The 18,225-nt window shown below is 41.3% G+C and overlaps 3 protein-coding genes across 4 annotated transcripts; 2 read left to right on the top strand and 1 right to left on the bottom strand.

Moving 5' to 3' along the window:
• The first annotated feature begins 716 nt into the window (after positions 1-716).
• LOC135102028 (retinol dehydrogenase 12-like) lies at positions 717-6,965 on the top strand. 2 transcript variants are annotated; one of them, XM_064006670.1, is made up of 8 exons: positions 717-1,288; positions 1,977-2,069; positions 2,733-2,857; positions 3,673-3,787; positions 4,414-4,605; positions 5,212-5,342; positions 6,040-6,129; positions 6,374-6,965. In XM_064006670.1, the coding sequence occupies exons 1-8, from the start codon at positions 1,159-1,161 to the stop codon at positions 6,473-6,475; spliced, it is 978 nt and encodes a 325-aa protein (XP_063862740.1). In that variant the 5' UTR covers positions 717-1,158; the 3' UTR covers positions 6,476-6,965. The 2 variants fall into 2 exon arrangements, with proteins under 2 accessions (XP_063862740.1, XP_063862730.1); XM_064006660.1 differs by having other exon boundaries at positions 6,040-6,965.
• A 589-nt stretch (positions 6,966-7,554) lies between these two features.
• Positions 7,555-9,451, top strand: LOC135102042 (beta-1,3-galactosyltransferase 5-like). The gene has a single exon (XM_064006698.1). It carries the CDS (start codon positions 8,062-8,064, stop codon positions 9,211-9,213), a length of 1,152 nt encoding a protein of 383 aa, XP_063862768.1. The 5' UTR covers positions 7,555-8,061; the 3' UTR covers positions 9,214-9,451.
• Positions 9,452-11,370: 1,919 nt separating this feature from the next.
• Positions 11,371-15,804, bottom strand: LOC135102050 (proline-rich protein PRCC-like). Its single transcript, XM_064006707.1, has 2 exons — positions 15,156-15,804; positions 11,371-12,926 (listed from the first exon to the last, which is right to left on the bottom strand). The coding sequence occupies exons 1-2, from the start codon at positions 15,594-15,596 to the stop codon at positions 12,051-12,053; spliced, it is 1,317 nt and encodes a 438-aa protein (XP_063862777.1). The 5' UTR covers positions 15,597-15,804; the 3' UTR covers positions 11,371-12,050.
• Between the last annotated feature and the right edge of the window lie 2,421 nt (positions 15,805-18,225).

Genomic DNA, 18,225 nt, shown 5'->3' on the forward strand with positions numbered 1-18,225 from the left:
ACACACACACAGATAGATAGATAGGTAGACACATACTCGTACATAGAAATATTCTGCGCAAAAATCCCGTCGTAGACAATGTCTTTGGAGTATTGATTTTTAAGATATCTTTATTTATACCGTTCAACACATAATGGTCTAAAACCTAACTTGTAAATGAAGTGATCTTTAAAATTCCTACTCTATCAAATGTCATCAATTAAATGGCAAAGCGCGTCAGGCGTGCCTATTTGTTCTAGTAACGCCTCTTTTCTGTTGCAAAATTATAAATTTCCCATGAGCAGCAAAAGAGCCACAGAGAATCTGTAACTTTATTCCAAAGACATCGCCTACGATCGCGGGCAGCCTAAACGAGGCGTTTCATGCATATCCACACACTCGTACTCACAGTCTCACCCAGCAAGCATTCCCTCATATCTTAAACCTTCAAGTGGAGCGAATCAGTCTTCGCTAGCTGCTATATTCGAGGGTCAGTTGCACAACATATTTATGCATGTCTCTCTACATACATGAGGACCCGACACTAGAACTGTTTTACCATTGCTTCGCCGCTGCTCTCCTATCTCCGGCACACACACCCTTTTTTTTTTTTTTTTTTTTTGGCTGAAGGTCTCCATCTTCCTTCAGCGTCAGACAAATGTGATCCGCCAAACACAACATGGAGCGCGTGGGGTCCTTTCCTGTTACATGCTTAATTTAATTAAGGCGACCACTGCCTCAGACTCTCAGTTTATTTTATAACTGACAATTTAATTATTTTGTTTTAATTTTCAACACTGCTGTATATGTAACGAGGGCATGAGGGTGGTTTCCATATTTCAGATCACGGTACTTTCACTGACGTAGGAGAATGATTTGCATGTGAGCTGCAGGATTCTCCCTGACACAGCTCGAGGCCACGTGGTGCAGAAGAAACGAGCCAGTCTGCGAAACTGATAGATATGATCGTGACTTGAACTTATGTAACCAGAAACAACGCGACGTCCCCCTTCCCACCCCTTTCCCTTCCGCGATCTCTCTCCTTGCCATATATCGTCTACTAGGACTTAACCATCACAACCAGCATCAGTTCTCGTTGAGGCTCCATCAGGAAAGCACGCACATCCAGCGTAGTCCTTCCTCCAACACCATTTCTAAACACACCGAAAACTCTGCGCCATGTTGCTGACAACCCTAACAGAGCTAGTGAAGCTGGTGGTGCGAACTCTATGGCAGCGGTGGGCAGGCCGCTGCACTTCTTCCCGCGGTCTGGCTGGCATGACCGCCATTGTCACTGGAGCGTCGGCAGGTGGGTGCATCGGCTGACTTGGTAGGTCTCGCGAATAGTACTAGTGTCCTCATCCGCGTGTGTAATTCACCATGGTCTTGATCACACGCTGACAGGCGACCAGCAGTTACCCTCCTGGAAATACCTTAGAAATTATAGAGACCGATGTATAGATAAGATTGAGAGCTCACACACACCACACACCTGACTCATTTGTTCAAGGGAAACTGTTAATTTTCTGTGAAAATTCCTGAGCGACCTGAGTGGGATTCGAACCCAGAGATGCTTGAATGCCCTCCTGTGAACCAAGGAACAGTGTGTGTGTGTGTGTGTGTGTGTGTGTGTGTGTGTGTGTGATTCATTTCGATACAACGACGAGAAAAATAAGCGACGAAAGTTCACCCGAAAAGGCTAAGTAAGAATACCATTTATGTCAAGGTCGATAAAAATTTCAACTGACCTTGGTTCGTGCCTCATACTAGTCGCTTCTACCTCAAAGCAAATGTTTTTGTTTGACAGTTACATAAAGTTCACACTAACCATCATTTTAACATCATAGGAAGAGTATCGTGCACGTACTGTATCTACGCCCTTCCACTGCGATCTTGTCCACTTATAACTCCATTGTCCGATTCTCTCATTCATCTCATACCTACTGTTTCCAGGACTTGTATTTACTGAGGAGCAATAAATTTCTTTCTGTTTGCAGGCATCGGGAAGGAAGCTGCCAAGGACCTGGCGAAGCGGGGGGCGCGGGTTATTCTCGCCTGCAGGAATGTGCCGAAGGCACAGGCGGTGGCCGGTGAGGCTAGTCTCTCCAGTTAAGAGAGACCATGTAGGTGTATGTAAAATATAGTGTGCATGGTGGTGACACACTGCAGACCACAGTTTATGTTCTGTACTACGGTGAATGCTGTGGAATAGTGCATAGCGTATCCACGTCTTCGGTAGAGCTTGCGTGACAGCCTGATCTCTTTGCTCTTTTTTCCTCAAATGACTGGAAACACTGAAGAAAAGACGTCCATGAAGTCAGTGGTCGTAAAGAGTATATTAATCCATCATAACTATATCTCCATTAGCATCACGGTTGGGATTCTCAAGAGAGCTTGATTGTTTACAAGTGTCTAAGATTTCAGATGAAGAAAACAAATTAGATCCTGATCCTCGGTACCATGAAGCCTTCTCTTCGTGGAAGATAGTCTGTGAAAAGAATGATATCAATGAAAATATACCACGACTAGTTTCAAAATTCACTTGATCTACTTCATTCTCAAATGTAGCTTTCATAGAAAAGTCATGATTATGTAATGAAAATTCACGATGTGTGTGTGTGTGTGTGTGTGTGTGTGTGTGTGTGTGTGTGTGTGTGTGTGTGTGTGTGTGTGTGTGTGTGTGTGTGCGCGTATGAGGTGGGTTGATGGGTGTGCTCCGTCTCATTCAACAGCCTCCTTTTCCTCCCGCACAGACCACATCATCTCAGAGACAGGCAACAAGAACGTGGTGGTGCGTCAGCTGGACACCTCAGACCTCGCCTTCGTCAGGTGCTTCGCCAAGGAAGTACTGCAGACAGAGGACGCCATTCATATCCTGGTAGGTTTCATATTTTCTTTTTCCTTCTGCACACCATTTCCTCCTAGCATGAGAGAGAGAGAGAGAGAGAGAGAGAGAGAGAGAGAGAGAGAGAGAGAGAGAGAGAGAGAGAGAGAGAGAGAGAGAGAGAGAGAGAGAGAGAGAGAGAGAGAAGGGACGTGACTTTTGAGGGTTTTGAGCTTTCTCAAATTATCTTCTTCAGAAGTCCTGAGCTCCTCTACAAGAATCACGTGATATCATCAGCCTCGTCGTCTCCTAATCGCTCAAATGCCATGCCCTCACCTATGATTTCGCCAATACTTCTACCGCTATTTTCATGCTAACTGCTCTTGTGATCTTGTTAACTGCATGCCTCCCCTCCTCCCGCGACCTCGCTGCACAAGACTTTCTTCTTTCTCTCACCCCTATTTTGTCCACCTCTCTAACGCAAGAGTTAACCAGTATTCTCAATCATTCATCCCTTTCTCTGGTAAACTCTGGAACTCCCTGCCTGCTTCTGTATTTCCACCTTCCTATGACTTGAATTCCTTCCAGAGGGAGGTTTCAAGACACTTATCCTTCAATTTTTGACTACCGCTTTGGACCCTTTTATGGAACTGGCATTTCAGTGGGCATTCTTTTTATTGGATTTTTGTTGCCCTTGGTCAGTGTCCCTCCTACATAAAAAAAAAAAAAAAAAAAAAAAGTACACCCCTACCACCTGGACAGTGCTAAGAGGGGAGGGGGGCGTAAGCGTCCGTTGAAAGCAAAAAGGGAGACGTTCAGGAGTTCCTGCCGTACCGAAATATACCATATGCACCTCTTCTTTCCTGCAGGTGAACAACGCAGGCATCGCTGGCAAACAGATGCGAGAGGTGACGCGTGACGGCCTGGAGCTGACCATGGCCACCAACTACTACGGGCACTTCCTGCTAACCAACCTGCTTCTCCGTAAGTGTCTCGAGTCATCATACCTCGTCCACGCCCACAATCATGGCCATGGTCACACCTACCTCCTGCTTCTACTATACTCACTCTATATACTACTACTACTACTACTACTACTACTACTGTTTCTATTGCAACTAATTCTGTTTGCCTTTCTGTATCTTGGTTTTATACAATCTCCTCATGTGATCAACACCTAAGTGTCGATCACATTAAGATGATTGTCGCTGACTGCTGCGAAGACAAAATAATATTTATCAACCAAGCACTTGCTCTTTCTCTTCCTTCCGCCGCAATCTCACTTTATTATCCCTACACTTTTATTCTCTCATTTTCCGTATCATAGTATTATAGTATATATTACAGTATGATGCGAGTATGAAGTACGTATAGTGTTATGGAAGACAGAAAATTATTAATACATCCAACATCTAACGTCGCTATTAAAAGGCTTCATACTATTAGTCCTGGTACTGTCATGCATTTACGTACGTGTATTCGATTTTATCGATTTATTAATTTACTTATTATATATATATATATATATATATATATATATATATATATATATATATATATATATATATATATATATATATATATTCATTTTCTTTATTTCACTTTTCCAGCGCGTCTCAAGGCCAGCGCACCCAGCAGGATCGTTAACGTGTCATCGGCTGCTCATTTCTTCACGTGGCAGATCAACTTGAAAGACCTTAATTTCGAGAAGAGGACCTACAGCACGATGGCAGCGTACTCCCTCAGCAAACTGTGCAACATTCTTTTCTCTGCCGAGTTGGCCGACAGACTGCAAGGTTCAGGTGAGGATAAACTGCTGCACGATAGGGAGCTTAGCTGCTTTTTTTTTTTTTTAAGATTGTTTGGTTTCAGTCTTGCTAAGAAACAGAACAAAACCTAAAGCTGCTCATCAAAGTGTTAAAGAATTCATAATTTCTTGCACTGTAGATTTTACGAGGAGGTTTTAGCCAGGCATCGAGAAAGTGTCATCTTCTTGCAAAGATAACAACGTGATTTAAAGTATTTGAATGATGTGAATGCTGGCAAAAAAAAAAAAAAAAAAAAATGAAACCCTATATCTTGTTTCGCGAAAGAGAAAGTGAAACCAAATTGACAAGATGACAAATTTCATGGTGAGTTTCTTTATCGATCAAGTCGATAAGGACGATAATAACCATCAAACAACCTGACAAATATGCACATAGAAAACAAAAGAATTTCACCATTTTCAAACAGGTACCTGCTAAAGTACTGATTCACTACCCTGAGTGAACGAAACTCACAGTATAGATATGTAGTGGACCAAAGTATTGTATATTTTGCATTAAGCTGTCTGTGTACTTCGTGTCTCTCTCTCTCTCTCTCTCTCTCTCTCTCTCTCTCTCTCTCTCTCTCTCTCTCTCTTCCAGGGGTGACATCCAACTCCCTTCACCCCGGGGCCGTCAGCACCGATATAATTGCCCGAGCCGAGAATTCGACCACTTGGTGGCGAAGATATTGCCTGCATATTGGTGACATCTTACTGAGCATATTTGGCAAGGTGAGACACACACACACACACACACACACACACACACACACACAGAGAGAGAGAGAGAGAGAGAGAGAGAGAGAGAGAGAGAGAGAGAGAGAGAGAGAGAGAGAGAGAGAGAGAGAGAGAGAGAGAGAGAGAGCATACAAAACTACAAAACCCAAATCAAGATAACCAGACAAGCTCATCTCACTCAACCAAGACGTAGTAAATACGTCACACTCTATGTAATTCACTTTGCACTTTCTACCAAACGCTCCCGCTGCTCCTGAACTTAATTACGGAGCATTATGTACTGAGACGAACATAATTATTAGAAATACTGTACTTACCTCTTAATTATTTCTTTATATCTACTGCCTTACTTCCTTCCTTTGTTTTAATATTTGTTCTGCATCCATTCCTCTTTCTCTTCCTCTTACTCCATTTCTCCCACCGTATGTTAGATAATACAATCACCACAAATAACCCCTTGAGGACAAACAGGTATGTTAATGTTTGTCATTTGTATTCCTTTATAGTCCTCTTCCTTCTTCTCTTCCTCCTCTTACATATCTTCCCCACTTCCTCCGTCTCTTTTTTCTTATGACTTCTTTCTCCTATCCTCGAACTCCTACATCGTCTTCACCTCTTTAGTCTTTCCCTTATTTACTTATCATCATGTGCTCTATATTTATGCATTCCTTCCTTTCACCAATACTGACAGGATAGCGAGCTGGGCGCCCAGACAATAATACACCTGGCAGTGGCCGAGGAAGTGGAGGGCGTGACGGGGAAGTACTTTGACGAGTGCAAGGTAAGGACTGCACACACACACACACACACACACACACACACACGTCCATTTTACAGATATTCACTTAAACACATTCAGATATTGCAAATTTTCATTCATAATACATTTTTTTTTCTTTTTCTTTAAAAGGGAGTGCCTTAAAATTACATAAAATCAATATCTATTTTGCTGCACTTAACCGAGCTGCGCGTAGACAGAATCATGGACTTTGTTAAGACGTTTCCTCATCTATTTAATCTTGCAGGAGGCCATCCCCTCGTGGCTGGCGCTGAACAACAAACTCGCTAAGTCATTGTGGAAAGTTAGCGAGAGGGATGTACAGTACACCCCCAATGGGCTCTACTAAGAGAGAGAGAGAGAGAGAGAGAGAGAGAGAGAGAGAGAGAGAGAGAGAGAGAGAGAGAGAGAGAGAGAGAGACTTGAAAATTCGCAGTTACAACAGAGATGGAGAAGTAAAAGGGGACGAAATGGAGGGAAAGAGGAAAGAAAAATGTCTTTTCTTAACTAAATAATTACATTAAGCAAGTCTGTAAGCGTAACATATACCAGGTGAATATCTCTATTCAATAGCATTCGCTGTGTGTGTGTGTGTGTGTGTGTGTGTGTGTGTGTGTGTGTGTGTGTGTGTGTGTGTGAATATTTTCACCATTCACAGATACAAGTATCATCCATACCAAGGACTCCTAAACTCTAGTGAGCACGAAACTGACTCCATATAAGGGAGAGCTGGTGAAACAGGATAAAACAAAGCTATCTTCCTATCATTTGTGAACCTGGCCTGCGGATCTGCAGGGAGAAGAGGAGGAAAAGAAATAACATGACTAAGGCAGGTGGAGTTTGCACGGAAAAAAAAAAAAAAATATATATATATATATATATATATATATATATATATATATATATATATATATATATATATATATATATATATATATATATATATATATATATATATAATAGATAAAATAAAAAGATAAAGAAAGAAAGAAAGAAAGAAAATAGATAAATAGTAAAAAAAAAAACGGTTATTAGCATTATTTTTACTTTAATCTGGTATTGTTGCATCATTGATTTCCAGAGTGCAAAAAGTTTGCAAGGAAATTATCAAATATAACTTTCAATAGCTGGGCCCCATTAACTTACATTAAGTGTTACAGGATTGCACGTTATTGTAATCATGTGAACTGCTTCGTTCACTTAGTTCGTGGAAATTATGTATTTGGTATGAAGTTTAATTCAAGTATCTTACGTGGCAGATTAGTGCAATGCATGCAAGCAGGATCCTAGTTTATCTCTACTTGTAGTAGTTCATAAGAGCATGGTGCCGCCACTCAGTACAGGTAATATTACTGGGTTTCAAGCCCCCCCAAAAATATTTGCAGTCTGTCATGAACTGAGTGACTCGGATCCGTTTTCTGTGGAGAGCAGTGGGTGGAGAGAAGTGAATCGTAGAGGTTACCTGGCGACGAGGTGTTCAGTAGCCTGTGCACACCTGCAGGAAAGAGCGTCTAGCGTCTTTATCTCCCAACCTCCTCCGCTTACTTGACGAGTGTTCCAAGGGACGAACATCTCCACATCCTACCACAAGATACGAGAAAACTTGCCTTAGTGGCAAAACGTTGGCTGAACGCTCCGAAGTATTGCCACTCACTTTCCTCTCTCCCATGACGCCACCCTTGATGGAGGGAGGCTGAGTTGGCATATCAAACGGGCTTTATGAAGTGTTGGTCAGACCGCTTGCAACTTGGCAATACATTTACAATGTTAATGTGAATCACTCTAAAAATAACAGTTTTCATGACACCCATGGAAAAATGTAGTTGTGTGGCATTGACGTTAATTTCAGTGAAGCGCCAAGATTTGGTAGGGCGAAATAAACATGTTATTAGGAAAGAGTGACTAAAGTTCTGCAGTGCTGACGAACGAAAGGCAATGTCAATGATGGGCAAGACGTTGGGGTGGTGGGTGGTTCGTAAGGCCTTGCTACTAGTGGGGATCCTGGTTGCAGTAATGTTGGCTGCCGGGGTGTGGCGGGACCTTCAAACAACAGTCAGAGTCCACGCCCCGTCGCCCCTCAACGTCAGCCCACTATACCCTTCACACATGACACTTCTCGACCTGCCGCAGTTCTCTTATGTGATCAACAACGACGTGTGCAGCACGAGTGACGTGTTCCTGGTTATCATCGTCCACACTCACCCTGCGAGGCGAGAGGAGAGAGACGTGGTCCGGAAAAGCATGCCCTCCCAGGACTTGCAGGAATTGGGTATACGCAGGGTGTTCCTCCTGGCCCGCGCCGAGTGGGAAGACCAGCCGCATTATAGCAAGACACCGCAGTGGAGCATCGAGGAAGAGAATCTGGAGCATCGCGACATTGTGCAGGGCAATTTCAAGGAGCATTATCATAACCTCACATACAAGCACGTCATGGGGCTGCAGTGGACAGCCCGCTACTGCCCGCAAGCCAAGTTCGTTATCAAGATGGACGGAGACATTGCCGCAGATATATACCAGTTCCGTGACAGGCTGAAGAGCAGATATGCGGAGCGGCGCAACCTGATCGTGGGACTACTTCAAGTGGAGGCCCGTCCAGTGCGGGATAAAGCCAGTAAGTGGTACGTCAGTGAAACAGACTACCCGAACAAGTTCTACGCACCCTTCATCTCTGGTTGGGCATACGCCATCACCGCTGATGCTGTTCGTGCCGTGGTCCAGGAGTCATCGAAGTGGCCCTACTTCTGGATCGACGATGTGCACGTAACAGGAACGCTAGCTGAACGGGCAAGCGTTAAGCGAGAGGGCATCAACGGACTCATCACCGTCCATTCAGATCATCTACACTGTTGCCTTGATCTCCCAGGCAGCGCTGACCACTACTGTGACTACCTGGCTGGCCCGAGCGAGGGTGATCTCGACTTGCTGGGGCGGGTGCTCAGTCATGCCAGGGCCTGCTACATTGACCCCTGCCAGCGTCGCGCGCCCAATGTCAGCGTGGCCAAAACATGTGTGCGCGCTAAGGCCCCTGCTGGACCACGACCCCTCCCGGGCAAGGGACACGGGGAAATAAAGCGAGTCTACAAATGATGAAATGCACCCACTTAATAAACGATCTCCATTTATAAAACAACTGTTAGCACTTATAAAGACTTTTTTATAGTCTTAGTGGATAAAAGACAGTCGGTTGCATATTATACACAACCTATTATGCTTACTGGCATTGTTTACAAATTTAAACCTTCTCTCAGGTTCAATTTGTCTTTTTGCAGTGGAACCTTTTAAATGATGTCCTGCCATGTGATGCCAAATAAATCTTGTACAACTATGACATTTCTTTGTTACACGTGTATGTAGGAAATGGTAGCTCTTATTGGCTGACCGAAACCAGCAAAACATTGGCATTTTCACTGAATTTACCATTTCAATAAACATAAAACAAATATTTTACTTACGTGTACGCTAGCAATGCATTTATTTGCAGTAGTGTCTTCACTTTAAAGAAAATAAACAAAACAAAAAAAAAAAAATATATATATATATATATATATATATATATATATATATATATATATATATATATATATATATATATATATATATATATATATATATATATATATATATATATATATATATATGAGGGAACACGTCAGGCATCAAACTTCATTACACATTCATTTACTTGATGATCTGTATGTGAGAGAGAGAGAGAGAGAGAGAGAGAGAGAGAGAGAGAGAGAGAGAGAGAGAGAGAGAGAGACTTAAAAGGGCTGCTGAACTAGGTAAGCCGGTAAAAAGGCTCTTTTTCACCAACGTAAGTTTGTCGGTGTAACACTGGGATGCATTCTGCCAGAAATCCATCCAGCTGCTACAAGTACTGCATGGCGGAACTAATCCATCTCTTATAGCCTCTACTGCGCTTCCTTGTGGTCAAGAATAATAGTAGTAGTGATAACTAGTAGTAGTAGTAGTAGTAGTAGTAGTAACATACAAGCTAACTCTTACATTAGTGACGAGCAGATTATCAGGAGGAGTATGAAATCTTGTGTAGCACCAAGAGGCGGGGAGGGTGGACAGCATGCCCTTAGTAATTCCAGAGGAGCAGTAACCATGGATATAACAGTATAAGGTAGCAAGAGATGAAATTCCGTGACAATGTGACGACTGATAATCGGTCAAATCAGGAATCATGATGTGCAAAACTTTTGGCTCCACCCTGCTCAGTGAACCTCCCAACATTAGATCTCAGGAGGGAAAGACAGAATGGTAAAGAAATCCAATAAATCCAGCATCAGAATCCAGAACAAGTACTCATGGCACCCAACTAAGATAAATGGAAACAAATAATCTTAATAATTATCTAATTAAAATGACTTTGGAATCAGTTGAAAAGGCAGCTGAGAAAGGGAACAAGAAACTCAAAAGCCACCAGACCTCATAAACTTTATGGACTGGCACCTTCAGTGAGCTTTTCCCATTGGCTAGAGCTCCTCTTACATGAAAATGAATATATAAAACAATGCAACATAATGATAACAAACCAGGAGAAAATAGATGATGAATAGTAAAATAAATAAATAAATAAATAAATAAATAAATAATACAACAATAATAATAATAATAATAATAATAATAATAATAATAAATAAACTGATAAAATAAACAAATAAATACATAAATAAATAGCTAAATAAATAAATAATAATCATAACAATAATTATTATAATTATTATTATTATCACAAATAATAAAACAAAGTAATCATAACCAAGAGAAAAGCCGAGAGAGTAAAGTACGTATACAAAAGTTTGCATATAGACACTGCATATCTGGTCTACAGTGAGAACCTCAATATGAGTACTGTAACATGTAATTATTCACAAGAAAGCTGATATCAAACCTGAAAACTTACCAACCTTTTTACCTAGCAATAACCTAAGAGAGTATTTCCTTTGAATAATTTCTAATGACATACTAAAAGTAGAATTTGAACATTCTCTTCACAACAATTCATCTATACATCTGGCCAACATTCTCCTCTGAGTCAGCCAAAACAGGGCACCCTCACTATACACACACACACACACACACACACACACACACACACACACACACACACACACACACACACACACACACACACACACACACACACACACACACACACACACACACACACACACACACACACACTGATTCTATTTCTTTTGAGAATTAAAATAAAAAAAAAGGAAAGACAAAATACTACCAATAGTTTAATTAATAATACTATAACTACAATCACTATTAGACTGTTTGTAGTAAGTAAAGTTTTTACATGTCACCAGTTAGATATGAAATACAAAATGCAGTATGTACATGTGTCATGCCACAAAAAGACATGCTTCCAGATAATTCTTACCATATTGAGGCCTAAACAAAACTAAACAATTCATTCCCCAGAATGTTTTTGTACTCATCATTTTTATGCAATACCCACAATTATCTCAAAAGTACAGTTCATGAGAATTAAGGTTAAGGTTTATGATAGCTGGCATAAAATAAAAAAAGTGGGGCAAAACCAACCACTATTCCTAAATTCTTAGTTTCAGTATTTTTATTGATATTTTTTCTGATTTTCTTTTTTATGAGCTCTTAAAAAAAGATTCCCTGAGAACCTTTAATGGCTCCCAAGCTTGAACCATTCCAGTAATGGGCAAGATATCACTTCCCATGCTAAGGTTGGAGCATTCTATTCAAGTTTCTAAACCAAAAAAATATATAAATAAATAAATGAATAAATAAAAAATAAACAAAACAAATTAAAATAAATAAATATTGTGAGCTTCAGCACACATGAAGTGCTTCAGATCAACATTCCAGATAAAGAGATACAGTGAGCTTTGTAGATCCCCTATTGTTCAAGGAAGTAAAAAGAAGGGGTGTTAAAAACCATATTTTGCCTGAGACTGCATCTTGGTCATTTTATTTTGTGCCCAAGTGTTCTTGAGATCTAGCTCACGTTCTTTAGCCTGGTGTGCCAGGTAAGTAATCTGATGCTTCTGCTTCTGTTTCTGGGTGGGTAGTCCTTCACGTTTCTTGCTGAAACCATGCAGAGGCTTCTCCTCAGTCAAGGCCTTTGTCATCCACTCATCCCGGGTTAGTAATGCATCATCTGCATTCACATCAATGAAACTGATGGCTTCAGCCCGGCCACGCTTGCCAGCTAATCGTAAGATGGTAGCCTCATCAATGGTTCCTGCTGCTGCTATTGTTCCTGTTGCTGCTGGCTGAGAAGAATTTGCCATTCTTTCACTAGCACTAGGACCTTCCTCTTCATAATCTTGGTACTGCTGCTCCACTACAGGTGGAGGTTGCTCAAGTTGATTTAATGGAGCCTCAGCTACCTCCCTTATGGGTAAAATATATGATGCAGCAGCAGCTGGAACCTGATGGGAAGCCAGTCCTTTACTTGCCATGACAGGATCAACAGAAGTTGTTTCTGACAAAGAGAAGAAGTCAATGGTTCCTGCTGGAGCTTCATCATCTTCTTCATCAGAAACGTGACCAGCTACATTCGTTGCTGGTGATCTTCCTGCTCCTGCTGTTGCCATTGCTACTTTTGGAACCTTTGTCTGGGGTTTCTTGGGTTGTGTTGGCCTCTTGGTGAGAACATGAGGCACTAAGGAGCGGCCAGTCTCCTTGGCAGTCAAGTTTTTAGGCTCTGGTAATACTGAGAAGAGGCCACTGCCACCCTTCGATGGATTCAGCTTCTTCTTTGGAGGCTCCTTTCTTTCCTCCTCCTCATCATCATCTGAGAACTGAAACCATAAAAATTAGCAGTCTAGCCTTGATACAGCAGCAGAAACCCATAAACAAAATACAGTAAATTGTTATTTTTAAAATAATATAGCATCTGCCTGCCCAGCATTATGTGGCACTGCATGAGACATTCAAGTTACAATGCTTTTCTTGATTTGATAGAGTTGCATTAAACCTGGGAAAAGAGTAAATACTGACAAGTGAAAGTGATTACATTAATTAAAGTCCAAGAAAGCCTTGATGGGCATTGCCCCTCCTCAATGAGTTTGGGGAAAATATTTTGTCTGCTCATCACGCCCAACACTCACATTCCACAGTTAAGAATTTGGGTTCTGTGTTTAGCATAGTATATATATATATAATATATATATATATATATATATATATATATATATATATATATATATATATATATATATATATATATATATATATATATATATATATATATATAGTATATATACAGTATATATATATACAGTATATATATATATATATATATATATATATATATATATATATATATATATATATATATATATATATATATATATATATATATATATATATATATATATATATATATATATATATATATATATATATATATATATATATATATATATATATATACAGTATATATATATATATATATATATATATATATATATATATATATATATATATATATATATATATATATATATATATATATATATATATATATATATATATATATATATATATATACAGTAAATATATACAGTATATATATATATATATATATATATATATATATATATATATATATATATATATATATATATATATATATATATATATATACATATATATATATATATATATATACAGTAAAATCCCTCTCATCCGGCATTTGAGTATCCGGCAGCTTCAAGTATCCAGCACATTTTTCCCCGAGCCTTAAAATCAATAAAAAATCAATGTGTACTCATAAAATCAATTAAAATTCCCGCGCGAGGCATACTTTGTCCCCTTGCCACCAAAGCGCACTGCTTCGCGCTACCCGCGGCCCACTGCACTGTGCTTACTCAGTGACTCAGTCCCGCGTGTGCATTGTTTATCGCCTGACGCCTTCATCATGCCTAAAGTTGTAGAAAAGAGGAAGCGTGTTGTGCTTACACTCAAGCAGCTGATCAGATCAGCTGATCTTTGTTAAGGTAAGATGCGCGAGTGTAGGATGGTGATTGTGGACATAATTTCACTTCTATTCAAGTATCCGGCAATATTCAAGTATCTGGCATGTTGGCGGTCCCGTTGATGCCGGATAAGAGGGATTTTACTGTATATATATATATATATATCACCCATCCCTTCAGCCTAGGCATCATGTTATGGCAGCAAGGAAATAGTGCAGTGTTGGCTTGACTGTTAATGGGTGTTGCTGGAGGATGTCCCCCAGATATGCCTGCAAGTGACCAATCAGTGACAATTCAAGGTATTGAAAAGGCCTCACAGGAAGCCGAGAGCCAATCTCTATGGTGTTTCAGTCTATGCAGCCCATATCACACTGCAAGTCAGACTGTGCCTCTCTCGTCAGTTTTAGTATGTGTGTGGACGGCTAAGTGACTCTGCTCTGTATGTGCTGTGCTTGTGACTCCACCTCTGGTGTGGGGAGTGATGGCTGTGGTGACCTGCAATCTGTCCAGGAGAGCAAAGCCAACCCCCCCACCCAGTTAGGTTAGTGTCCTTAAGTGAGGATCCAGGTGGGACTTTGCCTCCCCCCCTCCAGCTAGGTTAGATTAGGCTAGAAAGTTTCTGATTTCAAAATATGGCATCTCATCCTTAGACTTTTTCATGAGTGCCCAAATCTGCCATAATTTGGCTTTCCCTACCCTAAAATCCAAATTACCCATCTGGCCACCAAGCTTGTTGGGGACAGAGAAGGAGAGGAAGACAGCATGCGTTGTATTCAATTGTAATTTTACCGGTTAGGATAGTGTAGCAGGAGTATAGAGTGGGAGATATTCTCCGTTTGTCAACTTTTTAGGGATTTCACCAAACATGTTTTTTTTTTTTTCTCCTTAGTTTTTTTTTTTTTTTATTTCACACCAAGTCCCCAAGCTTGCTTGTCCTGGAAAGAGGCGGCAACAGGATATATAAGGAGCTACTATTGGTAAGATTTACCAATAACTTCCCCCTCAGAATGAAAATCTAAGTTCCTAAAGTATCAAATGAACACAACTCACCTCTGACAGTGATGGCACAAAGATCTTTACTTTTTTCCTCTCCTTGCTTACTGGGGCAGGCTGAGGTCCTGGCTGCGATGCCTCTTCCACGCCATTATTCTGCTTCTTCAATTCCTGAGTCACTTTCCATGTATCTACTGTTGGCACATCCACTATTTCATCCTCCTCTACCTCCCCCACATCTAGCAGACTCGATACCGGCACAGCAGCGGGCACTGAGGAGAACAGGGTACTCGATGTATTTTCACTTTTCGAGAAGTCCTCGTCCTCGTCCTCGATGCTGTCCACGCCGCCCTCTGTCCTGGCTTGAGGCACCCTGGCGGGAGGTTCTACTAAGGATTTTCCGTTACCTGCCCTCACAGCTGCGTACTTCTGAGCCTCGTCCCCATCCTCAGAGTCTGTCCCCAAGTCACTGTCATCACTGTACGCAACAAGGGCCATGGTGTCAATGTGAGGAAGTCTTATTTCTGAAATCAAACTTCCCAGTACTTGGAAGGCTTTCCTTTAAAATGTGCACTCTTCTGTCTTCCTTGTTTGTATTTCTTCCCTAATAACTCTTAAATGGCTTGCTTTCCGTAATCTTCACCCCCGTGCGTTTTGTTGACGCTTTGCCATGCTGACAGTTCGTGCTCCTGACTCGGGCCTCCGCTTGACAGGCAGAAGTGTTCGGAATGGATTTTATATTACATTATACTGCATAACATATATAGGCTAAAAATATTTTCTAACAAATATGAACAGTTTTCTAAAGATGCATAAGATGTAAATGATCTTCAGTTAAATGTCTCTCTCTCTCTCTCTCTCTCTCTCTCTCTCTCTCTCTCTCTTGTTTTGGTTATTGTTATTGTTCTTGTTATTGTTATTATTGTTCTACTCCTATTGTTCTTCTGTAAACTTCTGTTTTTGATCGTATGTCTAGTCTGACGCCTGCGTTGTGCGCAATAAATTTATCAAACAAAAACAACAATCTCTCTCTCTCTCTCTCTCTCTCTCTCTCTCTCACAGATTTTAACAAACCCTACATCTCATGCATGCGCCTATGAAGAGCTATAGACATGATTCTGCACTGTCAAGAGACGTGCGGGATAACGAAAATGTCCAGTGTAGGTATTAAATATTTATTTGGTCATTCATCGTATTATTACTTTTTAGGCTCTTTGGATTTAATGATAAAAACATTTTTCTTAGCCTTTTCTACATAACTAATTACCATTTCATGATTAGTAAGATCATCCATGCTTCCCTTAAGTATGGGTGTCAAACTCAAATCCTTTCGAGGGCCAATTATGCACTTGGTTATGGTCCTGAGGGCTATCAAAGATTTCGTAATTACTTATTGGCTATATGAATGAAAGGCTGAAAGGCAAAAGTTATTATGTCTCGTCTTAACAGTTTAGTTACATTTTCCTCAGTTATAACAATTATAATAACGAGTTAAAAAAATTTATTATCACCCCGCGGGCCACTAGACCATCCATGAGTTTGACATCCCTGCCTTAAGGCATCAGTCTTCGGTTTTATTATAGTTTAAGCCATTACACACTACGTGGTAATAACCTACCTCATTTTGTTCTTCTCACTATTCACATCATTTCTAATGATTACACTACTTGTCGGAAATTGATAATAACGCCACAATAGGCCTGGGAATGCACAGCGCTCTCAACTTTTTTTTCTAAGTCCACAGGTAAACATAAATGGTGTATTGTTGCCTGAACTTCAGTTGTTAGGTTAGGTTAGGTTAGGTTAGGGTTTTATTATAGTTTAAGCCATTACACACTACGTGGTAATAACCAACCTCATTTTGTTCTTCTCACTATTCACATCATTTCTAATGATTACACTACTTGTCGGAAATTAATAATAACGCCGTGGGCCGTGGGTAGAGATTGGGGACATTGGCTTAAACTATAAATTTACCCAGTCTTCTGCGAGAGGTCATTTGACTTCACTCTACCCCTTGTCCTGGGGCACTGCTTTTATCAGCAGGTATCACGTTGAGAGAGAGAGAGAGAGAGAGAGAGAGAGAGAGAGAGAGAGAGAGAGAGAGAGAGAGAGAGCCAGCTCCTTGGGAGTTACTTGAGGGACATGCATCTCAAAATAATCAACTACTAATCCTCAATTAGCCACAATGAATCAAAGCCACAGCCGATAAGGACGAGTGTTCCTTAAAGGAACTGCCTCGGCTCTACTATGGAATATTTGTCAATGATCTGCTCCATCTCGTATCCACCAAGGCGTTTGCAGATGACATAAATTTATCCCGCACCTATGGACTGGAGGAGAAAGCTGCAGGCCACCCGAGACGTCACCACCATTCTGAGCTACATAGCAGCCTGGGAAAGAAAGTGACAGGTGGAGTTTCCCACTCATAAAACCCAGCTGCTCAGCATCACAGGAGGAGTGCATCCCTGCGCCTCACCTTCACCGGTGACACTGACGCTGCGGGATGAGGTGGAAGCGTGCTGGGGGTGACATGACCATAAGGTGACCCTGAACCCACGTGGAGCGACTCGCCAGAAAAGTTTCAAAGAAGCTGACATACTAGAGAATCTCCTACCTCCTCGACGGCAAGGGACTGGAGCTGCTGTCCGCTCTTCCTTGGAGTAGCTACCCCTCTCTACCCCAGGGCAGTGCGGCCATGAAGCACCTCGCTCTCCAGGAGCAGGTGCAGGACCGAGCGGCGAGGCTCATCAGAAACAGAGAGCTCGGACCTCGCCCTGCACTGCACACCTTCCAGCACCGGGGGGACGTGGTGGGCATCACCGTCATGTTTAAGGTGTAGCAGTAGCGGGTGCCTCACCTGCAGGCTCCCCGACATACCAAGGTCAACACCAGGACAGTTGTTGAAGAGGAAGGAGGAGAGGAGAGAAGCGATAAGAGATGTGAGGTAGAGGAGGAGCAGGAGGAGGTGAAAAGAGGAGGAGGAGGAGGAGGAGAAAAGGGAGGAGGAGGTGGGTAAATAGGAGAAGGAAGAGCAGAGGAGGAGCAAGGAGAGGAGAGGAGGAGCCAGGAGAGAAGAGGAGAGGAGGAGCAAGGAGAGAAGAGGTGAAGAGAGAAGAGCCAGGTA

This window comes from Scylla paramamosain, chromosome 1 (assembly GCF_035594125.1).
Source record: "Scylla paramamosain isolate STU-SP2022 chromosome 1, ASM3559412v1, whole genome shotgun sequence".
Taxonomy (NCBI): Eukaryota; Metazoa; Arthropoda; class Malacostraca; order Decapoda; family Portunidae; genus Scylla; species Scylla paramamosain.